Here is a 24756-nt window from a genome sequence, read left to right as displayed (position 1 = left end):
TTTTGACGCTTCAACACTTTAATTCATGGATTTTATCACAATTAAAGATGAATTTATTAAAGTAAAAATAATAATAATAAGTGAAGAAATGTTTTATTTATTTATTTAAACTTTTTAATTTATTATTTATTTATAATTTAAACTTTTTAATTATTTATTTATTTAAACTTTTTAATTTATTATTTATTTATAATTTAAACTTTTTAATTATTAATTTTTTTAACTTTTTTATTTATTATTTATTTATAATTTAAACTTTTTAATTATTAATTTTTTTAACTTTTTTATTTATTATTTATTGATGTATTGAAACTTGTTGTGAAACTTCCCCAGTTCATAACTGACATTAACACAAATGTTTTCTGTTGCAAGTTTTTATGAAACATCATGTTTTAATATGCAAATGAGGCATTAAATGATGAAATATGAGTTTATTTCAGATATTTCCGCAAAAGAAAATAATATAAAATGTCTAAAAATAGATGCAAAACCAACACAAATATTTCAGTTGAATTCTACTTAAATTTCATTATAATTTTAAAAATCGTGTTAAATTATTATTATTATTATTTTACCAAAAATAACTGAGATTGTGTTTTTGCAGAAGCAACAGGATGTGGAACGAGAAGCAGCAGCGGCGTGCGCCTGCAGACCGGTGAGTGTGTTTACGTCCTCGCTTGTTTGTTTGTTTTTTGTGGGTGTGTCTGTGTGTGTGTGTTGTTTATTCGTTTGTGTGTGTGTTTGTTTGTTCGTGTGTCGTTGTGTGTGTGTGTGTGTGTGTGTGTTTGTTTGTTCGTGTGTCGTTGTGTGTGTGCGTGTGTGTGTGTGGGTGTGTGTGTGTGTGTGTGTGGATGAGCTCACGGTCGGTGTTGCGTCCGCAGCGGTCAGGTGGTTGCCGCGGTGATCTTCGTGCTGGGCCTGGGGACGCTGCTGCCCTGGAACTTCTTCATCACAGCGTCTCAGGTTCGTTCGTTTGCTTCAGTCATTTCAATGTTCCTGTTTCACATTTACTCTGATAAACGTCTCTTTAATTGTAATAAATGGAAATAAATTCAAATGTGGAAATATAAAAGGTAAATAAAAATAAATGGATAAAAACAAATAAATTATTATTATAACAGAAATAAACTAATACATGTGAAAATGAATGAAAATGCTTATAATTAACATTTAATATTTAAAAATGTGGAAATATAAAAAAAAGTAACTTAAATTATGAAATGTAAAGATAAATAATAAATAAATAAGTAAATTAAAATATGGATATATTAAAGGTTAATAAAAATAAATGGATAAACAGAAATAAATTACATATAAATGATTTTTTCTGCGTGAGAGAATAATTTATATCCACGTTTCAATAAAAACAGAAATAAACAAATAAATGAAAATGCTTAAAATTAACATTTTATATCTGGTAAGGATGAACCCTGGACGCCTCCCTAGGGAGGTGTTCCAGGCAGGTCCAGCTGGGAGGAGGCCTCGGGGAAGACCCAGGACCAGGTGGAGAGATTAGATCTCCACACTGGCCTGGGAACGCCTCAGGATCCCCCAGTTAGAGCTGGTTAATGTGGCCCGGGAAAGGGAAGTTTGGGGTCCCCTGCTGGAGCTGCTGCCCCCGAGACCTGATCCTGGATCAGAGGCTGAAGATGAGATGAGATGAGATGAAAGTGAACTTTAAGTCTTTACGTTTAAAACAATGAGAGTTAAACGACACCTCCACACTTATTATGATTATTATTATTATGATGATGTTTGATACAAAGTCGCTGAACGCTCTTCGTCCTCGTTGCAGTATCTTAACGAGCGTCTCTCAGAACACAACGTGTCCTCAAACGTCTCGTCAAACGTCTCGTCCGACGCGACGACGGCCGCGGACTTCAACTACGACTCCTGGATGGCGCTGCTCTCCCAGCTGCCGCTGCTCATGTTCACGCTGCTCAACTCCTTCCTGCATCAGTGGTGAGTGACGACACGATGACGGTGATGATGATGATGGTAATGGTGAGGATGATGACGGTGATGATGGTGATGATGATGATGGTAATGATGATGTCGTCATGTCGATGCGTCCTCTCTCTGCAGGGTGAGGCAGCGTCTCCGCGTGGCCTTCAGCCTCGTCGCCATCCTCCTCCTCTTCTCCCTCACGGCCGCGCTGGTGCAGGTCCCCATGGCGCCGGACACCTTCTTCTCCGTCACCATGGCAACCATCTGGTTCATCAACAGTACGTCCACACACACTTCTTCTTATTATTATTATGATGATGATGATGATGATTTTTCCTCCTTCTTCTTCGTCTTCTTCTCCTCCTTCTTCTTCTTCGTCTCCTCCTCCTCCTCCTCCTCCTCCTCCTCCTCCTCCTCCTCCTCCTCCTCCTCCTCCTCCTCCTCCTCCTCCTCCTCCTCCTCCTCCTCCTCCTCCTCCTCCTCCTCCTCCTCCTCCTTCTTCTTCTTCTTCTTCTTCTTCTTCTTCTTCTTCTTCTTCTTCTTCTTCTTCTTCTTCTTCTTCTTCTTCTTCTTCTTCTTCTTCTTCTTCTTCTTCTTCTTCTTCTTCTTCTTCTTCTTCTTCTTCTTCTTCTTCTTCTTCTTCTTCTTCTTCTTCTTCTTCTTCTTCTTCTTCAGAAATATTATATATAATCATAATGTTAAAAGTGTGTTTGTCTGTGTGTGTGTGTCTTTGTGCGTGTGTGTGTGTGTCTCTGTGCGTGTCTGTGTGCGTGTGTGCGTGTGTGTGTGCGTGTGTGTGTGTGCGTGTGTGTGTGTCTGTGTGCGTGTGTGCGTGTGTGTGTGTACGTGTGTGTGTGTGTGTGCAGTGTTCAGTGCGGTGCTGCAGAGCAGTCTGTTCGGCCTCGTCGGTCTGTTTCCTGCTCGTTACAGCACGCTGTTCATGAGCGGCCAGGGCCTCGCCGGGATCTTCGCCGCGCTCGCCATGCTCTCCGCCATGTTGAGTGAGTAACAACCTGCACTTCACTCTCTGGTGTGTGTGTGTGTGTGTGTGTGTGTGTGTGTGTGTAAATGAAGGGTGTGTTGTCTCTCTGCAGGTAACGCAGATAAGAGCACGGCTGCGTTGGGATACTTCATCACGCCGTGTGTGGCCACAGTGGGGACTCTGCTGTGTTACCTGCTGCTGCCGCACCTGGTGAGGACACGCACACACACACACACACGCACACACACGCACGCACGCACACAGACACACACACAGACAAACACACACACACACACACACACACACACACACACACAGGGTCGTACATTAAGGACTTTAGAACAAAGCGGTTAAAGGTATAGAAAAACGTTTAAGACGTGACAAAGTTTCTTTGTCTCTGCAGGAATTTGCTCGTTTCTACCTGAACAGAAGTCAGTGTGACAACGCGGAGACGACCACGACCACGCAGGAACTCCTCCTCAGCAGCAGCGGTGGGTTTCTAACAGAGTCTCGTTCGTTCTGCAGCGTCTGACCGAACAAATACAGAGTCCATGGAAAGACTCAAGAATCACAAATGGAAAAACTCTAGTTGGACTTGAACGTTACTGAAATAAATTCATGTAAAAATCTATTTATTTAAAGGTTGAATGTGTAGAAATATCAGAACAGCTCCATCTAGAGTCTCCAGATCGTCGTCGCAACAACAAAAAAGAAGTCCAGCAGTGGGGTTGCCAGGTTGGTCAGACCCGGCCCAGCAGCTCCAGGAGACCGGAGTCTGTTTGAGCCTGTTTGAACCCGTCCCCTCCAGAAAATCACAGCATCAAAACAAGGGTTAGAGGAGTTTGACTGACAGTTAGCGTTAGCCGTTAGCGTTAGCCGTAAGCCGTTAGCGTTAGCCGTTCCAGCTAAGTGCAGATGAAAGTGATGTTAGCATCCAGGAGCAGCGTAGCCATGTGGGCGTGCGTTTGAATGGCGTTCCTCTCCTTTCTCTCAGTCCATGGAGTGAATGCTCGGCCTATAGTGACTCTGGTTGTTGCCCGTCTCCGCTCACTCAGCTGCTGGGACAAAGAACGCCCCCTTCACTGAGGCTCCCAAGCAGCTGCACGATTGGCTAACTCCATTTCACCCAGTGCCAGCCTACAGTAGCTGCACCCAACAACAGACAACCCTGGCAACCAGCAACGCCCAACGCTATTGGCTGCTGCCATGGAAACACAACGGGACAGAAAGTCAAACATTTAAAATATTCATTCAGACTAAATATTTTTTTATGGAAAAGCAAAACGTTCATTCTGTTCCCCTCAAAACGCCCCGTGGGTGTTTTATTTTGAAAAATACAGCTTTAAATAAAGATTCTACAGATTCAACCTTTAAGACGTTCATATCGCAGCTGGATCGATCAGAACTTCACTCAGAAAACAAACATTTTAAAGTCGTTCTGCAGAAAAGTTTGAATTCAGACATTTTCAGTAATCGTCAAAATAATAAAGTTACTTCTGCTTATTTTACTTACTTGCTTCTAAAGTCACCAATGGTCCTTCGGTCGTCATCAGTGTCGTAGTTTAACGTAGAATATCGTTACAATAGTGTTTAAGTATAAATAATATGTGATGATGCTAAGCTAACGGCTGCTCATTCAGCGTCATCTAAGGTTTGTTTTGTGATTCAAATGTAATTAAAATTATCATTTATCACGTTTTAGCTCAGATGTGATGACTCGTCTCTTAGCTCTGTCCGTTAGCTGCAGTTCGTGCTAACGCGTGCGGCTGCGTCCACGTCGTCGCATCGTTAACGCTTTTATTTTTATTTCTTTTCCTTTTTAAAGACAAGAAAGTTTCAAACAGCGGCGACAAACAGCTGGAGGCCGACGGGGCGTTCAGCGGTGAGCCGGAGGAGACGCCGCGCTCGTCCGTCCTCAGCGTCTTCAGAAAGGTCAGTTTTAACTTTGTACGGAGGATTCTGGGACATTCTGGACTCGTTAGGATCATTTCTTTAGTTTTTATGAAAGTTTTAAGTGTTTCAGCGTCACAGGAGTCAAAATTCATGATTTTCAGAGGTGATTCATGACTTTGACGACTTTAAATGAGATTATTTCTGTTTTTGTAAAGAGATTAATGCTTTTTAATGACATCAGAATGGAGTATTTAATGTGTGTGTGTGTGTGTGTGTGTGTGTGTGTCTGTGTGTGTGTGTGTGTGTGTGTGTGTGTGTGCTGCAGATCTGGCTGATGGCCGCGTGTATCACGTGTGTGTTCGCCGTCACCCTGTCGGTGTTTCCCGTCATCACGGTCCGAGTTCAGACCGTCTACAAGGACAGCGCCGCCTGGGGTGAGACGCCACGCCATGCCACCGTGCTGCGTTCAAGTCCCGTCAGAGTTATCGTAAAGGAGAGATTCTTACATGTGTGACTTGATGCTTTATAATCATTTAGAAGTTCTTCAAAATAAAATTTCAAAGTCAGTAAAGATCGTCGCCATGGCAGCGCCAAGAGGCTGAACGACGTCTCAAAGCTACTGAGCTAAGCTAACAAACGACAACTTTGTCACTGCGGCGAACTCAACTAGACTCTAATTCTGTGGGAAACGCTGCACTGGATACACGTCTTATGATCAATATGTTGGTTTTGCATCTATTTTTAGTCATTTTGCATCTTTTTGTGGTGGTTTTGCATCTATTTTTAGTCATTTTGCATCTTTTTGTGGTGGTTTTGCATCTATTTTTAGTCATTTTGCATCTTTTTCTGGTGGTTTTGCATCTATTTTTAGTCATTTTGCATCTTTTTCTGGTGGTTTTGCATCTATTTTTAGTCATTTTGCAGCTTTTTCTGGTGGTTTTGCATCTATTTTTAGTCATTTTGCATCTTTTTGCCACAGAAAGAGATTTGTCTCTGGAGTCAGTTCAGAGTCCAGACACCGACAGCTCAAACAGACAGAGAGCTCGCAGCTAGCGTTAGCCTCCTGAGACGGTGGCCACGCCCCTTTATCGCGTGTTTTGTTGTGAGTGACAGTTTTTCTCTTACAGACAAAGTGTTCACCTGCGTTTGCTGCTTCATCGTCTTCAACGTCTTCGACTTGGTGGGCCGCAGCGCCCCGTCTCTCGGCCGCTGGGTGAGTCTGCTGCTTTAGCCGTTTAAACGTTGTCGTCGTCGTCACGGGAACGGCTCCTAACCTGCTGTCGTCTGTGCAGCCTTCGAAGGCGAGCCCTCTGTTTCCCGCCGCCGTGCTGTCCCGCCTGGTCTTCGTCCCTCTGCTCATGATGTGCAACGTCCAGAACTCCGGCTTCACCGTCCTCTTCAGCCACGACGCCGCCTTCGTCACCATCATGGCCCTGTTCTCCTTCTCCAACGGGTACCTGGCGGCCCTCTGCATGGCCTACGCCCCGCAGTGAGTCTCCTCCACGTCGCTGCACAGAAGCACATCCGTCACCGCCGTGTTTATTGGTGATCGCTGATGTTGTGACTGTGTTTGTGTTCGTCAGGTTGGTGCGGAGTAAAGACTGCGAGACCGCCGGCGCTCTGATGACCTTCTTCCTGGTCCTGGGTCTGGCGCTGGGAGCGGCGTTCTCCTTCCTGCTGGGGAAACTGGTTTAGAGTCAAACGAGGAGAAGCACCGAAGCCTTTAGAGGATCGTTACGGACCGGAACTAAAGACCGTAGTGAGGGGAAAGTTCTACGATGGTGTATTTATTTCTCATTTTGGACATTTGTGCAAGAAAATGATGAAAAAGTCAAAGGAAAAAGAAAATAATTTGTATTTAAAGACGATTTTAAGCCAAACAACAGCACTTCTTTAGCCCTGACGCCTGAAACACTGACAAATACATAAAACTGAACAGAGCTGAGCAGAAGTCCACATCTGAAAGCACTCAGGGACTGAAGGACGAGAGAAGTGGAGACGCCATAACTGTCTTTTCTGTTTGGATGAACGCATTTAAACTGTTGCGGTTAGCCTCACAGCGAGAGGGTTCCTGGTTTGAACCCCGGCTGGGGCCCTTCTGTGTGGAGTTTGCATGTTGACCCCGTGTCTGCGTGGGTTTTCTCCGGGTTCTCCGGTTTCCTCCCACAGTCCAAAGACGTGCAGGTGTTGGGTTCATTGATGACTCTAAATCACCCGTAGGTGTGAATGGTTGTCTGTCTCTGTTCGTCTCTATGTGTCCTGTGATAGACTGCCGTCCTGTCCAGGGTGGACCCCGCCTCACGCCCGATGTCAGCTGGGATCGGCTCCAGCCCCCCGCGACCCCGACAGGGACAAGAGGCTGAAGATGAATGAATGAATGAACCCAACGACCACAAAAGGACACTTCCTGTTAATGTTAAACAGAAATGGAGAAATCTGCAGACCAGAGTTCAACCTCAGTGTCCAGATAATCAGGCTTTTACGTGCCTGTTCCTGTCCGATCGCATCTTAAAGGGATGGATCGGATGTTTTAAAATGGCGGCCGGCGTTCAGAAAAGCACGCTGTGGGCAGCGGCTAAACGTGACACACGCGTTCTACGGTAAGGACGGGCTCTTCCCTTTTCTCAGCGGACAGGTTCGGATGTACTCCAGCCATCCTCGGGCCGGGAAACTTCAAAATATAGTTCCCGGTTGTGTCCGTTCCTCGCCGTGGTGCCGCCGGCAGAGAACGGCGCCCCCTCGTCCCTGTCGATGGCGCTGCCCTCACGCCTCCTTGTTTCTCTCTGGGGTCATTTTTCATCGAATTCTGATCATTTTCTGTGTTTTTGTCTTCACTTTTTGTCTCCAAGTGGTCATTTTGTGTCTATTTTTAGTCATTTTACATCTTTTTGTGGTGGTTTTGCATCTGTTTTTAGTCATTTTGCATCTTTTTAAATCTTTTATATGTTTTAATTTATATGTTGACCTCGGCCTTTCTGTGCGGAGTTTGCATGTTGTCCCCGTGTCTGCGTGGGTTTTCTCCGGGTTCTCCGGTTTCCTCCCACAGTCCAAAGACGTGCAGGTGTTCGGTTCATTGATGACTCTAAATCACCCGTAGGTGTGAATGGTTGTCTGTCTCTGTTCGTCTCTATGTGTCCTGTGATAGACTGGCGTCCTGTCCAGGGTGGACCCCGCCTCACGCCCGATGTCAGCTGGGATTGGCTCCAGCACCCCCGCGACCCCGACAGGGACAAGAGGCTGAAGATGAATGAATGAATGAACCCAACGACCACAAAAGGACACTTCCTGTTAATGTTAAACAGAAATGGAGACATTTGCAGACTAGAGTTTAACCTCAGTGTCCAGATAATCAGTCATTTACGTGCCTGTTCCTGTCCGATCGCAGCTTAAAGGGATGGATCGGATGTTTTAAAATGGCGGCCGGCGTTCAGAAAAGCACGCTGTGGGCAGCGGCTAAACGTGACACACGCGTTCTACGGTTCGGATGTACTCCAGCCTTCCTCAGGCCGGGAAACTTCAAAATAAAGTTCCCGGCTCCCTGGTCGTGTCCGTTCCTCGCCGTGGTGCCGCTGGCAGAGAACGGCGCCCCCTCGTCTCTGTCGATGGCGCTGCCCTCACACCTCCTTGTTTCTCTCTGGGGTCATTTTTCATCGATTTCTGATCATTTTCTGTGTTTTTCTCGTCATTTGTTGTCTCTAAGTGGTCGTTTTGTGTCTATTTTTAGTCGTTTTGCATCTTTTTGTGGTGTTTTGTCTCTTTTTTTAGTCATTTTGCATCTTTTTTTTTAGTCATTTTGCATCTTTTTAAATCTTTTATATGTTTTAATTTATATGTTTTATGTGTTATTTCTCCCACTGCTCTGAATGTTTTATGTGAAACACTGTTGTTGGGTCGTGCTTTACAAATAAACTTGAACAGAACGTTTACGGAGAACGCAGAAAGTGCAGAGAGGACAGGACAGGAGGTTATTGGGCGTTGAATCGCGTCTTTAGGAGTCATGATTCACACATTACGACCAGAACAGAAGTAAAAGAGCTGATCTTTATTAATAATAACACTTGTTTACAGTATGTAGAAGCTAAGCCAATGCTTTAAGCCACTGAGGCATTTCAACAGGAAACCTAATTGACGCGCTTTTACTCTACCATGACGGATGAATGAGTCGTGTTGAGATGCAAACAAGTCCATTTATTTGACTTCTCATGCTTTAGATCACACATCCACACGGAGCATACTGCACATCGTAGCGTAGCGGTCAAAAACTGTTTTTCCTTTCCGGTTGGAAACACCTGACGAGCCCCCAAAGGTTCTTACACTATAAAGGATGACCCGCCAATTACAATCAGACCATACACACACAACAATGAACATAAATCTGCTCTTACACACTATTTATCCAGTAATTCTGATCCCAGTGGAGACGAAAACCGTCCTTTAAAGGACAGGAACGTCAAACAGAAAGTTATTAATAATTAATAATCATTAAAGGACTTTTATTAAAGGAGGTCCGTGCGACTTAAAGTGGGATTTTAATGGATTTTTGATCATTTTTAATGAATTCTCAAGTGTTGAAAAGAAGAAAAAACCCGCTGAGCGTTTAAAAAACTCCTTTCTTTGCCGACGATACAAGATTTAAAGAGTTAATGGGTTTTTTTTTACATTGTTTTTTTCAGATTTTATGAAATTAAAGAAGAAAACAAACATTTTCTGATTCTGTGCTTTTTTAAAAGACGCATCTGTGACATCACAGCGACGCAGCGCTCCTATTGGCTGCAGGTTCAGGTGTTTTACGTCCTCAGGCTTTTTTACTGTGAACGTTTTTATGAGACGTCTTTAAAAACATTTTTTATCTGAACTGAAATTAAGTTTTTCTGTTTACTTTCATAATAAAATTCTCACAGTTGTGTTATTTTTTAATTCTCTCTGTTGTTGAATCTGAAATAAATAAATTTATTGTCCAGTTTTTGGCTTTTAACAAAATGAGAGGAAAGAAAAATAAGTTTTGTAAAAGTCAAATATATAAAATGCATCTATTTTTAGTAATTTTTCATCTTTTGTGCTGGTTTTGCATCTTTTTTTAGTCATTTTGCATCTTTTTGTGCTGGTTTTGCATCTATTTTTAGTCATTTTGCATCTTTTTGTGGTGGTTTTGCATCTATTTTTAGTCATTTTGCATCTTTTTGTGGTGGTTTTGCATCTATTTTTAGTCATTTTGCATCTTTTTGTGGTGGTTTTGCATCTATTTTTAGTCATTTTGCATCTTTTTGTGGTGGTTTTGCATCTATTTTTAATCATTTAGCATCTTTTTGTGGTGGTTTTGCATCTATTTTTAGTCATTTTGCATCTTTTTGTGGTGGTTTTGCATCTATTTTTAGTCATTTTGCATCTTTTTGTGCTGGTTTTGCATCTATTTTTAGTCATTTTGTATCTTTTTGTGGTGGTTTTGCATCTATTTTTAGTCATTTTGCATCTTTTTGTGACGGTTTTGCATCTATTTATAGTCATTTTGCATCTTTTTGTGACGGTTTTGCATCTATTTTTAATCATTTTGCATCTTTTTGTGGTGGTTTTGCATCTATTTTTAGTCATTTTGCATCTTTTTGTGGTGGTTTTGCATCTATTTTTAGTCATTTTGCATCTTTTTGTGGTGGTTTTGCGTCTATTTTTAGTCATTTTGCATCTTTTTGTGGTGGTTTTACATCTATTTTTAGTCATTTTGCATCTTTTTGTGGTGGTTTTGCATCTATTTTTAGACATTTTGCATCGTTTTGTGCTGGTTTTCAGTAGTTTTACACCTCCTTGTAGTGATTCTGTAGTTGTTTCACATCTCTGTTATTGTTTAGTTCATTTATCACCTGTTAAATAAATAAATAAAGTTATTATTAGAATAAATAATGTTCATGAGAAGCTTGTTGTGTTTAAACCTGGACAGGATTTCATATTTGGGGCTTTGTCTGCAGTTACAGCCTCACACAATAAGCTCTTTTGTGATTGACCTGAGAGAGAAAGGCATGCAGGGGCAGCCGATTACCAGAGCAGAGGGTGTGTGTGTGTGTGTGTGTGTGTGTGTGTGTGTGTGTGTGTGTGTGTGTGTGTGTGTGTGTGTGTGTGTGTGTGTGTGTGTGTGTGTGTGTGTGTGTGTGTGTGTGTGTGTGTGTGTGTGTGTGTGTGTGTAATGAGGCAGGTTGAAGCTTCTACGTCAGCGTTGACTCAGTCGACGGGAGGCAGCCAAACTGGACCTGCAGCTCCGTTTCTCTGCTGTTTGTTTGCTTCACACCAACATGGCCGACAGAGCGCCGGCGCCGGGCAGGAAGGTGAGTAACAAACACACCTGAGCAACAGGAAGCAGCTGAGATCTTCAAAAATAAAGCTCCAGAGCCGAGAGGAGCCGGGTCAGAGCGGTGGGACTGATCCACATGAGTCACAGCAGCTGATCTCACGTCAGTTTCATTTCTCACTGAAAACAAGTTTTTCTCACAGTTTTGAAAGAAGCTGCAGAAAACGAGACAACGCCACTTCCTGTCTGAGTTAACAAAATAAAAGGCTGCATTTAAATATCTTTAGGATAGAAAACTAAAACAGGATAGTGTAGGTTCAGTAAAAAAGTTTGTTTTTCTGTTCTCTTTACACCTGTGCATCTATTTTTAGTCATTTTGCATCTTTTTGTGGTGGTTTTGCATCTATTTTTAGTCATTTTGCATCTTTTTGTGGTGGTTTTGCATCTATTTTTAGTCATTTTGCATCTTTTTGTGCTGGTTTTGCATCTATTTTTAGTCATTTTGCATCTTTTTGTGCTGGTTTTGCATCTATTTTTAGTCATTTTGCATCTTTTTCTGATAGTTTTGCATCTATTTTTAGTCATTTTGCATCTTTTTGTGGTGGTTTTGCATCTATTTTTAGTCATTTTGCATCTTTTTGTGGTGGTTTTGCATCTATTTTTAGTCATTTTGCATCTTTTTGTGGTGGTTTTGCATCTATTTTTAGTCATTTTGCATCTTTTTGTGCTGGTTTTGCATCTATTTTTAGTCATTTTGCATCTTTTTGTGGTGGTTTTGCATCTATTTTTAATCACTTTGTAAAGATGAAAGAATATAATACATAATTTAATATCTTTCAGAAATGGGTCGTTCCACAGCGAAGTACGACTGATGACAATAAGCCGAGCGTTCGATCCCCTGACCGAGAAACTGACAGAAATCTGGTGACTTTGTTTCCTCGTAATATTTTTACTTTTATTAACATTAATATTTTCATAAACGTTACTCTTTAATAATGTAATGGTGGATGATGTTACTGACTTACTGTAAACTGCAGGCGGTTCCTTTCAGAGGTCACATCTCCGGCGGGATGCGTCCGGGGAAGAAGGTGGTGGTGGTCGGCGTGGTGAACTCCCGCCCCGACAGGTGAACACGTGCTTCCCTTTATCACATGGATTTATATTTGATACGCTGCTGATTCATGTTCTCCGGAGGATCGACCCTCCGTCCACAGCGCCACCATCAGGAGGATATTCCACTGTCAGCTGATCGATCCATAAACACAGTTCCTGCGTCTCGTCGACGCGTTCTGAGGTTTTCGTGTGATTTAACGTTCTCGTCGTTTTAAAACACGACGTAAACTTTGTGACGTCAAAACAAAAAAGCCGAAAGTCCGTACGTTTGAGAGAGATGCAATGTCCGAAGGGTCAGCGGTTCGATCCCCGCCCTGCCCTACTTGTCTCATGGTCGTTGTATAAATGTATAAAGTCAGATTCATGGCTGGTGACCGTGTCTCCGCAGGTTCTACGTGGCCCTGACGCGCGGCCCTGGATCGTCCGGGGAGCCTCCGGCCGATGTGGCTCTGGAGCTGTGCGTTCGATTCCGGGACCGCCAGGTCGTGCGCAGAGCCCGTGAGTCTGGGTCCTGGGGGGACGCCGAGCGAGCGGCGCCCTTCTTCCCCTTCATCAGAGAGCAGCCGTTCAAGGTGACGACTCGATATCTGACTCTTATTTAGATTTTAAATATTTCACTGATTTACGTCTAAAACTTTACTATTAATGAAATATATTTTTATAATAATCAGATTTATTTCAGGCTTTTTGTAAATCAGCAGATTAAAAATGATGATTGTGGTTTTTCTCTGTTTCTTTTCTCTGACTTCTTTATATTTATTTTATATATTTAGATTATTAATATATAATATTATAATATATATATATATGTATATATATATATATATATATACATATATATATATGTATATATATATACATATATATATACATATATATATATATATATATATATATGTATATGTATATATATATATATATATATATATATATACATATATATATATACATATACATATATATATATATATATGTATATATATATATGTATATGTATATATATATATATGTATATGTATATATATATATATGTATATATATATATATATACATATATATATATATATATGTATATATATATATATATATATATATATACATATATATATATATACATATACATATATATATATGTATATGTATAATACATGTATATCTGGCGTCCTGCTGCAGGTGGAGATCCGCTGTGAGCAGAGCGGCTTCCGTGTGTTTGTGGACGAACAGAAACTCTTTGACTTCCACCATCGACTCACGCCGCTCCACCACGTCGACACGATATGGATCAAAGGCAGCATCGCCATCACCAAACTGGCCTGAAGCCACGCCACCGTCATCACCACCGCCATCACCAAACTGGCCTGAAGCCACGCCATCGCCAAACTGGCCTGAAGCCACGCCTATGCCATCACCACCGCCATCACCAAACTGGCCTGAAGCCACGCCATCACCAAACTGGCCTGAAGCCACGCCATCGCCAAACTGGCCTGAAGCCACGCCATCACCAAACTGGCCTGAAGCCATGCCATCACCGAACTGGCCTGAAGCCACGCCATCACCAAACTGGCCTGAAGCCACGCCACGCCAAACTGGCCTGGAGCGACGCCATCACCACTGCCACGCCATCACCACCGCCATCACCAAACTGGCCTGAAGCCACGCCATCGCCAAACTGGCCTGAAGCCACGCCATCACCAAGCTGGCCTGAAGCCACGCCATCACCAAGCTGGCCTGAAGCCATGCCATCACCGAACTGGCCTGAAGCCACGCCACTGCCACCGCCATCACCACCGTCATCACCAAGCTGGCCTGAAGCCACGCCATCGCCAAACTGGCCTGAAGCCACGCCATCGCCAAACTGGCCTGAAGCCACGCCACGCCAAACTGGCCTGGAGCGACGCCATCCCCACTGCCACGCCATCACCACCGCCATCGCCAAACTGGCCTGAAGCCACGCCATCACCAAACTGGCCTGAAGCCACGCCACCGCCAAGCTGGCCTGAAGCCACGCCATCACCAAACTGGCCTGAAGCCACGCCACCGCCAAGCTGGCCTGAAGCCACGCCATCACCAAACTGGCCTGAAGCCACGCCACGCCAAACTGGCCTGGAGCGACGCCATCCCCACTGCCACGCCATCACCACCGCCATCGCCAAACTGGCCTGAAGCCACGCCATCACCAAGCTGGCCTGAAGCCACGCCATCACCAAGCTGGCCTGAAGCCACGCCATCGCCAAGCTGGCCTGAAGCCACGCCATCACCAAACTGGCCTGAAGCGTCGGCGAGCGCCTTCAAACCCGTGGATCTGGAGTTTCATGACGACGGCGCCGATCACCAACCTCCAGGATCTGAACACGCTCTGATCTAAATATATATCTGTGAAAGAGACACGATCAGGATCTAACCGTCACCTTTAGTGGTCTGAACTTAACGGTCGCCTTTAGTCGTCTAAACTTAACCGTCTCCTTTAGTTGTCTGAACTTAACGGTCGCCTTTAGTCGTCTAAACTTAACCGTCTCCTTTAGTGACTAAACTTAACCGTCTCCTTTAGTGTCTAAACTTAACCGTCTCCTTTAGTGACTAAACTTAACCGTCTCCTTTAGTCGTCTAAACTTAACCGTCTCCTTTAGTGACTAAACTTAACCGTCTCCTTTAGTGTCTAAACTTAACCGTCTCCTTTAGTCGTCTAAACTTAACCGTCTCCTTTAGTCGTCTGAACTTAACCGTCTCCTTTAGTGTCTAAACTTAACCGTCTCCTTTAGTGACTAAACTTAACCGTCTCCTTTAGAGACTAAACTTAACCGTCTCCTTTAGTCGTCTGAACTTAACCGTCTCCTTTAGTGTCTAAACTTAACCGTCTCCTTTAGACGCCTAAACTTAACGGTCTCCTTTAGTCGTCTAAACTTAACGGTCTCCTTTAGTCGTCTAAACTTAACCGTCACCTTTAGTGTCTAAACTTAACCGTCTCCTTTAGTCGTCTAAACTTAACGGTCTCCTTTAGTGACTAAACTTAACCGTCTCCTTTAGAGACTAAACTTAACCGTCTCCTTTAGTGACTAAACTTAACCGTCACTGTAAATATTTTAAATACCAAATGAACTCAATCTAAAGTGTGACGTCCATAATTAAAGATATAAACATTAATAATAATTTCCTTTATGATGTTTGGACTAAATCATTTCTTTTTATATTAAATAATTTAATTAAATTTAATCTAATCCATATTGTTTCGTATCATTTTCAAAATAAATGTAAATGAGATAAATGTGAAACAAACCAACAATTATCATGTCAGTTTTTATCAAAATCGTCCTTTTTTACACTAAATATTGACTTTTTATGACATTTTCTGATGTTTTTCTTGAAATATTTTTGAAATACTGTTTTTTTCTTGATATAGTTCGAAGTTTTTTCAAATGTTTTGATTTTATTTCATGAAACAATAAAAAAGTACAATATTAACCTGTGAGAGCACACGTTATATTTAATGGGAACAATGAAATAAAGTAAAAGTTTGACTGACAGTTAGCGTTAGAATTAGCCGATAACGTTAGCCGATAACGTTAGCCGATAACGTTAGCCGTTCCAGCTAAGAAGGTCATTTTATTGAAATATTACAAATTCTTTTAAAAAATTTAGATTTTAGTCTGAAAATAAGAGACTTCTTTTCTATAAATATAAATTTTTTTAACTGAATTAGAACTTTCTTTCTCAAAATCTTGTCTTTTTTATTCTGACTTTTTTTTTAAATTGTCCGATTTAAAAAATATATATTACGACTTCTTTTAAAATACTAAAGTAATTAAGTAGTAAAAAACATTAAAAAGTGCAATATTTACCTGAGAGAGAGAGCACATTACATTAAATGTGAACACTGAAATAAAGTAAAAGTTTGACTGACAGTTAGCGTTAGCCGCTAGCGTTAGCCGTAAGCCTTAGCATTAGCCGTTCCAGCCAAGAAGATGATTTTATTCAAATATTACGATTTCTTTTATAATTTCCACAACGGGACAGAACGTCATCGTCAAACCCGTCAAAAAAACATTAAAATATTAATTCACACCAAATATATTATTTTATGGTAAAGCAATACTTTCATTCGGTGTGTTATTTTAAATAAATAAAGCTTTTTAATAAAGATTATACTTACTCTACCTTTAAGTCCTCCATGCAGTGAAGTGTGGGACCTGTTCAACACGGAAAGTTTTGGCTTTTAACGCTTTTTTAAACTAAAAAAATCACTTTTTAATCACATTTGAATTTAATTTTTTGTTTTCCCGCCAAACCTCCTCCGTGAATTCAGCGTTTTACCCTCCGAACTCGCACTTTTCCCCGGTGGAGTCCTGTTGGTCCAGCCGGAAATGAGGCTTCAAAGAGGGGGAGCGGAGGCACCGAGTCGAGCCGAACTGGGCCGAACTGAGCCGGTTAATGCGGGCGACGGTTCAAACACCTCCACCGACAGAATAACGAAAAATTGAAGCAGATTTGGTGGATTTTACGGTTTTTACCGCGGAGTCTGGACGGGACCTGTGAGGACCGAGAGTTCGGCTCATTACAGACGGGAAATCAGTGTTTTTGAGTTGAATGTGAGGTTTGAACAGGTGCTGGAAACCTTTTAATACACTTAAATATTATAATTTGATGCTTTCAAGGTTTGAAAAGTGTTTAAATGTTGAGTTAAGTGTTTAAATGGAGGCTAAATAACGCCTCCTTTCAAACATGGAACGTTTTGGTAGAAGAAGAAGAAAAAAAACGACGAAGAAGAAGGAATCCGCCAGCGGACCGCGGTGCATGCTGGGTGATTGAGGCAGCAGCAGCAGCCGGCTGACTCTGACTCAACCTTCAGTTAGTGCTCCGGTTTCAGCCTCCTGCCCTCCGCAGTTTACCGGACCCGACCACACATGGACGGTACCGTCTCCACCTGAGTCATGGACACCTGCGGACGCCATCTCACGGTCAGCTCACCCGTTTACCGGCTGTTTATCTGCTGTTCGTGTCGGTGAGACGGACCAACACACCTGCAGCAGGGTGAGGCTAAAGCTAACGCTGTTGTTGTCGTTAGCTGCGCAGTTAGCCTCTCACCTAACTCGCGTGTTTGCGTTTATTTCTCTTTAATCACGAGGTTTAACGAGATTAACGAGTCAAGGTGTTGACAAAGTGGTGACACGTTAACTGGTGACATCACTCCTGAGTTAGCTGCTACACCATGCTAACCAAGCTAAGCTAAGCTAGCTCCAGTTACACCCTTCATCTCAGCGGCCTTGTTACTTTAATGACATGTCTTCTAGTTAAAGCTAGCTGTTAGCTTCATGTCACATTAATCCAGCTCCAGTCCTTGTTTAGATCTAAATAAACTCAGCTGTCAGGCTTCTGCTGAGCTAACATTAGCACTTTTAGCCTGTTAGCTTGTTAGCTAACGTCACACAGGTGAATAACTGGAGACTCTTCCTGAACAGGTGTATTTTGAATGTGTAAGTTAGATAATTAAATAAAAACAGCTGTGAGAAGATGCTTTTCTGCAAATATTACGACTTCTTTTAACAGTTTCAGGGTTTATTTATTTAAATATTAGATTTTTTTATCCAAATGTCACATTTTTCCCACGAAATTATAACTTTTCTTTCTCAAAATCTTTTTTTTCCTTGAAATATTTCAACTTTTCCCCCCAAAATAACACGATTTTTTAAAGTTAATGTTTCGACTTCTCTCTCTAAATCTCTAGCTGTTAGCTTCATGCTACACTAACCCTGCTCCAGTCCTTGTTTAGATCTAAACCAACTCAGCTGTCAGAGCTAACGTTAGCACTGTTAGCCTGTTAGCTTCAGTTAAAGAGATGAGAGAAGATGCTTTTCTTCTAATATTACCACTTCTTTTAAAAGTTTCAGATATTTCTTCTTAAATTATTAGACTTTTTCCTGAATTATGACTTTTCTTTCTCAAAATCTTGCCCTTTTTATTTTAATTTTGCAATTTTTAAAAGAATTAATTACATGTCTAAATAAAAAAATGCTATGGTTTATTTTAGATAATTCAGATATTCCCACTTTTCCCCCAATTTATTATTTTTCCCAAAAATATTTTTGTTCTTTCTTGAAATAATAAAAATATCAGATTGTTTTTCTCTAATTATAATTTTCTTTCTCAAAATCAAATCTTCTTTTTCTTGAAATATTCCGACTTTTCCCCCAAATTTTCCTTTTCTTTCTCCAAATGTTTTTCTTAAAAAAAAAATATATTTTTTTTTCTTTATAATAAACCAAAAAATGAATCTAAACTACCGTATGTTTTGCAACAATTTGAGATATAATATAATATGAGTAAGAATATCAGAACTTTTTTTTAAATTATAACTTTCTCAAAAATCCTCTTTCTGTCATTTTAGAGACTGAACAGTTAAAACCATGGATTTTAACCATGGATTGGGGCGGCAGTAGCTCAGTCCATAGGTGACTTGGCTGGTAACCGTAGGGTCGCTGGTTCAAGTCCCTGTGTGGACCATGTATGGAGCGTGGACTGGTGGCTGGAGAGGTGCCAGTTCATCTCCTGGGCACTGCCGAGGTGCTGTTGAGCAAGGCACCGAACCCCCAACTGCTCGGGGCGCTGGTCACTGGCAGCCCCCTTCGCTCTGACATCTCTCCATTGATTGCATGTATAGAGGTCCTGTTTGTGCATGTGTGTATTTCGGGCCTGTGTGTGTAACATGATTAATAATAAGAGTGAAAAAATTCAATTTCCCCCTGCGGGATAAATAAAGTAATTCTTCTTCTTCTTCTTCTTCTTCTTCTTCTTCTTCTTAATAATAGAGCTAAAGTCGTGTTGCAGCCGCAGATCTGAGTTCAGATGAGAAACAGAACGTTTGTGTGTTTTCTCTGAAACGTTCCTTCACGCTGAAAACTGGTCTTTCTGGTGTGTTTGTGTGTGCGGGTGTGTGTCTGGCTGTGTGTGTGTGCGCGCCTGGCTGTGTAAACACACCTGCTCAGGTATTCTGTCAGATAAGAGCAACAGCGCAAACACAGGTGTGTGTGTGTGTGTGTGTGTGTGACTCCGCCCACGGCGCCCTGAGGACGCAGACGCAGAGTTTCCTCCTTCAGCTGGAAGTCAAAGTGTTTCATCTCTGACTTTCTGCTCAAACCGCTCGATTATTTCAAACATCAGAGCTGCAAAGATTTACCTGTTTCTCAACTGTTGAATTAATCAGCAACTGTTCAGAGACCGGATTCATCGTTTTGAGTCGTGATTTAAAGGAAAAGAGTCAAAAAATCCTCTGGTTTCTGCTTCTTTCATGTGAATATTTCCTGGTTTCTTTCTTTCTCTGTGACGGGAAACTCAACTTCTTTGAGTCGTGGACCAAACTGAACATTTGTTAGACGTCGTTGTGGACTTTGGGAAACAAAAATCCATTCATTCATTCATCTTCATCCTCTTGTCCCTGTCGGGGTCACGGGGGGCTGGGGCCGATCCCAGCTGACATCAGGCGTGAGGCGGGGTCCACCCTGGACAGGACGCCAGTCTATCACAGGACACATAGAGACGAACAGAGACAGACACTTTTCGAAATTACTCGCTGCAGCACTTTTAAATATTTCACCTAAAAAACGTCAGAAAATGGTGAAACAGCTGATTGTTATTCCTCAAATGCTATTTTCCAAAGTGACTCTGATTTATAAAACACAGAAAAGCAGCAAATCCTCACATTTCAGGAAGTGGAAAGTTTTACATTTGCGCTTAAATAAAGAATTAAACTGATGATAAAATGGTAAAATTCTCTAATCATCTGCAGGAAAACATGCGCTTTAACATCTATAGAGTCTCATTTCCAACAATAAATGGATGATTTGATATTTATCTCCCTCTCTCCCTCTCTCCCTCTCTCCCTCTCTCTCTCTCTCTCCCTCTCTCTCTCTCTCTCTCCCTCTCTCTCTCCTATCCTCTCCCTCTCCCTCCCTCTCCCTCCCTCTCTCTCCCTCTCTCTCTCTCTCCCTCTCTCTCCCTCTCTCTCTCTCAGGTGTAACCAGGAGGATTCGTCGACTGCCGGAGAGCGATGGAGCCAGACGTGATCCGCATGTACTCGTCCTCTCCGCCCCCGATGGAGGACGGCGCCGAGGACGAGGACAACGAGTTCGGAGACTTCGGCACCTTCTCCGCCGTCCCCAACAGCGTCAGCTTCACGGAGTTCGACACCCCGACCACTTTCAACCAGACCCAGGCTCTGACCGCCACCTCCCCGCCCGAGCTCCTCAACAACAGAGGGGTGACGGGGTTCAGCGGCGGCTCCGGCAGCGCGCTGTCCAAGGCTAACGGCGTGGCGCCGGTGAGCCACCCGGGCGGTGGCGCCCCGGAAAGAACTGAGGTGAAAAAAGTCCTCTCCGGCTCTCTGGATCCGCCAGATGTCGCGGTCGGCAGTGAGCCCGCCGACTGCAACGGCGGAGGCGCAGAGGTGCTGACAAACGGGTTTGCGACCTTCGACGCTCAGGGAAGCCCCTCCTCGCAGAGTTCTGTCCGCGCTCACATGAAAGGAGAGTCCGCGGAGGAGACGGTTGGCGTCCCCGAGGACGATTTTGCCGACTTTGCTGCTTTTTCTGACGCTGAAGGAAACCTCGGCCAGACGGCCAGCGAGGACTCGGACTGTGACGCAGAGCAGGGAACGCCTTCAGAGGACGATGTCAGGGACTCAAACAGAACTGGACCCGACGCATCCGGCTCTGGTGCCACACCCGTCCCCGCCGTGGCGCCGGGCGGCTCGTGCAACACGGACCGGGTCTCTGGCACGGACGCCGACTCTCTACAAAGGGACGTGGCCTTTCCCCAAGAGCACTCTGCCTCAGAGGCCGTTTGCTCTAACAGACCGTCCTCTCTGAACGGGGTCGACGGCGCCGACGAGGACGATTCCAAAGACGCCGCGGGCTGCAGTGAAAACGACCTCTCACCGGCTGCGGACGGTGAGGCGGGACAGTCGGATGGGAAGGGCTCCGGCAACGAAACGGAGACAGAGACGGAGACGTCGTTGGGTCGGCTGCTGTCGACGGACGCACTGGAGGACTTCGGTGACATGAGCACCACGGGCTCTGTACCTTCGCCGCCTCTCCAAGGGGAGACCGCCACGCCGGCCGACCACAGCCAGCTGGCCGAGGACGACGAGGACTTCGGGGACTTCGGAGACGCCGGCTCGTTTGGGGGTCAGGGCTTCGCAGACTTTGAGCAGCTGGATGTGGAGCAGGAGCGGAGCAGGCCGGACAGCCCCGCTCCTGCACACGAAGCCACGGGCGCCACTGACGCCACGGACGAAGACGACTTCGGCGACTTCAACTCCCCCAAATTTCACGCCGGTGGAAAGGAGGGGGAGGACGGAGGCCAGTTTGCAGACTTCCCCGTCAGCGACAGTTTTGGGAATTTCAGCTCGGCCACTGAAGGCGCAGACGGCGAGGCGGACGCAGGCTGGAGCGCCTTCGGGGAGCCAGAGCAGCAGCAGCGGCAGCAGCAGGAGGAGGATGATGAGGAGAAGGAGGGCGAGGGCGAGTCGTGGGCGGCGTTCAGCACGGAGCAGAGCGTGGCTCCTCCTGCAGAGAGCAGAGAGGACGAGGAGGAGGAAGAGTGGCATGAAAGTGAAGCTCCTGCACTCAGCGAGGACGCCAGCAGGACAGACGGACACGCGGTAAGAAGCCGAGTTAAGCACCGCGGCGTCAGGCTGCACGCTTTTTTAAACCTTAAAGTCCTGAACCCGGTCTCCAGACTCACCGTGGACTGATTCAGAGCCTCAATCAGGGCTGTGATTCTTCATAAAGTTGAGCGTCATCATCTTAGGGCGCCCTCCCACTGTTCCTCCGTCCCGTGCCCCGTGCTTTAGGGTCCTTGTCCCCCCCTCCAGGCCCGTTTGTACTCACACTACCTGGGCCTCGGAGAATGCTTCTTGCTGCCTCTACGTCATCACGCCGTAACACGTCACACGCATTGATGACGTCATGGTGATGCGTGGCACGCTCGTGCTCGTACACGTGCAAACGTGCTTTACTAAAGCCCACCTCTCCCAAACGGGCCGTGGACGGCAAGCGTGCCGCTCCTAGACGTGGTACGGTTGCACTCACACTGATCAAAGGAACCAGACTTTAGCCGTGAAACGTGCTGGGGCACGGGACGGAGGAACAGTGGGAGGGCGCCTTTAGATGATGACGCTCAACTTTGGCTCCTTGTTTCAGAGTTTATGTAGAAACACAGCCCTGATTCAGGGTCGACCGTGTCCGGGTGGTGGCGTTTTAGGCTCGTAGATCGGTGATGTTCCCGGAATATTTCACGTTTGTGTGACACAGGAAACGGCGATGCTTTTGTCTGAGTCGTCACTTTCCTTCTTCCTGTTAAACCCAAAGTGCACGTCTGCTTTTTGGATTTATATATTCGCCGCCATTTTCTTGAATCTCCTCGCTCTGACTCCGCAAACAGGACGAGGTAGACGTCCGTGCAAAGAGAGGATCTAGACGCTAACTTGCTCTACAGCGACGCTAGCGGCTGACACCAAACCGCTCTTCCTGCAAAGGAACATGGCGGATATGAAAGGGATTTACGTATCGGTACTCGACCGTTTCCACGGGTTAAAATGAAGGTTCATCAGTTCCTTCTTAAGTTTAGATTCCCGAGTGAAGAAACCACAAAGTACCACGTTCTCTTCCTCTCCGCAGGCGTCGCTGTCGAGCCGACTGGAGAAGCTGTTTCAGGGCAGCTTCCCTCAGACCGCCGCCCCCTCCGTGGAGGACGAGGTGGCGTCCCTGAGGATCCTGCTGGGACCCCCGGAGGACCAACTGCAGACGGGAGGCGACGAGGAGCAGGAGAGGACGCCGCGCTGCAGGTGAGCGGAGAACGCAAACGGAGAACTGTCACAGAAAGGAGCAGATTTTCTGTTTTTTAAAAGCTACAAATCCGAACGCAAAGAACTTTTGGGTGCAACTAAAATTAATCAAAATGTGTTTTCCTGTGATAAAGAGACTCAAGAAGACATTTAAAGGTTGGTACGGGTGCTGGAAATCCTGGGAAACACTTGAATTTTAACATGAAACTTGGTTTTAAAGCGCAATAATCAGCTTACTGTATATACTGTTTATAAATATTAATATTAAACTAACATATCTGTAACTTCAGGTGCTGGAAAAGCGTGAAAAGTGCTTAAATTTGACATTAATAAAGGTGTAGGAACTCTGTAAACACTCTGATAAATTCATTTTAATACAGAAATGACACTATTTATACTTTAAAATGATCACGGTTAATTAAGATGTGTTTAAATAAACAAATGTGGAAACGACACTTTCAGAGAACCACAGTTATTTAAGCTGGGACCCTGGGAATAAATAAATTAACTATAAATATAAATATTTTATTTATAAAATGTGTTATTGTAGAGTCAGATTTACAGAAAATCTCTAAATGAACTCAGTAAAACACTGTGGGGGCTCTTTGAGAGACTTTTATTCTGAATTAATTTAGAGATTTTCAGAATAAAGCACTGTGGGGGCTCTTTGAGAGACTTTTATTCTGAAAATCTCTAAATTAATTCAGTAAAAAGGTTCGTGTCCTCAGCTTTAGTCGATGTCAGGAAACACTTATTATAAAAAAACAAAGAAGAAGAAGAAGTGCGTGTGAGTGACGCAGAATGTTCTGACGTGTCTTTGCGTGTCTCAGGTCCGTGCACGCCGGCGGTGGCGGTGGCGGCGTGTGGCTGCAGCTGCAGGACATCCACGAGGCGCTGGGCCTCAGATACCAGTGGGGCGCTCCTACTGCAACAAAGCCCTGCTCTGCTGCCTGGGCATCGACACGCGGAACATCGTGAGTCCCACAGACGCCGAGACGCCACGATCTCACACGCCACGAAAATGTGTAGAAACCCTTCAACATACAACTGTGTGTGTGTTCGTGTGCGTGTCTCTGCGTGTGCGTGTGCGTGTGTGTGTGTGTGTCTCTCTGCGTGCGCGTGTGTCTCTGCGTGCGTGTGTGTGTGTGTGTGCAGCTGTTCACCGGACAGAAGAAGCAGCCCGTCATCGTGCCCATGTACGCCGCCAGCCTGGTGAGTTCCCCTCCACTCATCATTAGTAATATCTGTAAATATGAAACTCACACATGGAAACAAACACTTTTTAAGCTTTGCATCGTTCCATCAAATGTAAATATTGTAGATATTTTATTCTACGCCGAGCCTGGTGTGTGTTTGTGTTGTTTGTTCTTGTCAGAACGAGTCAGACGAGCATTAAAGTGGCCTAAGATCACCCCAGGGTCTTTTTCTGCACTTACATTCATCATGTATGTGACGTTGGGGGGAGGGGCGTACGTTCATCTTGCTGACGTTTACCTCCGAGGAGAAGTGAGGGCCAGAGGCTAGCTGTCACTCAAGAGGCCACGCCCCTAATTATTCATAAACTTTAACCTCCAATAAAATAAAAACTAACCTGGTACAGAAAAATTTTGTAAAGCACGTTTGCACATGTACGAGCACGAGCGTGCGCACGTGTACGAGCAAAAACTCCGAGGTCTACGGAAAGATCTGGAAACAAAGCCACGCATCGCC

General features: G+C 44.2%; 3 protein-coding genes across 3 annotated transcripts in view; all 3 read left to right on the top strand.

Annotated features, from left to right (window-relative positions):
* Nucleotides 1–1882: 1882 nt before the first annotated feature.
* On the top strand, nt 1883–6517 carry LOC310957234 (equilibrative nucleoside transporter 2-like; the record flags this gene model as incomplete). Its single annotated transcript, XM_083927719.1, has 10 exons — nt 1883–1962; nt 2086–2225; nt 2814–2948; nt 3042–3139; nt 3333–3420; nt 4755–4861; nt 5148–5256; nt 5950–6035; nt 6115–6311; nt 6406–6517. Exons 1-10 carry the CDS (start codon nt 1898–1900, stop codon nt 6515–6517), a joined length of 1137 nt encoding a protein of 378 aa, XP_083783845.1. The 5' UTR covers nt 1883–1897.
* A 4586-nt stretch (nt 6518–11103) lies between these two features.
* On the top strand, nt 11104–13529 carry LOC310963434 (galectin-related protein-like; the record flags this gene model as incomplete). The annotated part of the gene is made up of 5 exons (XM_083936276.1): nt 11104–11136; nt 11940–12023; nt 12137–12225; nt 12601–12784; nt 13386–13529. 5 exons carry the CDS (start codon nt 11104–11106, stop codon nt 13527–13529), a joined length of 534 nt encoding a protein of 177 aa, XP_083792402.1.
* Nucleotides 13530–17035: 3506 nt separating this feature from the next.
* aftpha (aftiphilin a) overlaps nt 17036–24756 on the top strand; it is a 14119-nt gene continuing 6398 nt past the window's right edge. Inside the window, 6 exon segments of the mRNA XM_083934982.1 lie at nt 17036–17237; nt 20215–21861; nt 22880–23046; nt 23877–23962; nt 23965–24020; nt 24202–24258. Coding sequence (XP_083791108.1) covers nt 20251–21861; nt 22880–23046; nt 23877–23962; nt 23965–24020; nt 24202–24258 — 1977 coding nt within the window. The 5' untranslated portion in view covers nt 17036–17237; nt 20215–20250.

This window comes from Echiichthys vipera (genome assembly GCF_963691815.1).
Source record: "Echiichthys vipera genome assembly, chromosome: 2".
Taxonomy (NCBI): Eukaryota; Metazoa; Chordata; class Actinopteri; order Perciformes; family Trachinidae; genus Echiichthys; species Echiichthys vipera.
This window is presented reverse-complemented; position numbering and strand designations above follow the sequence as displayed.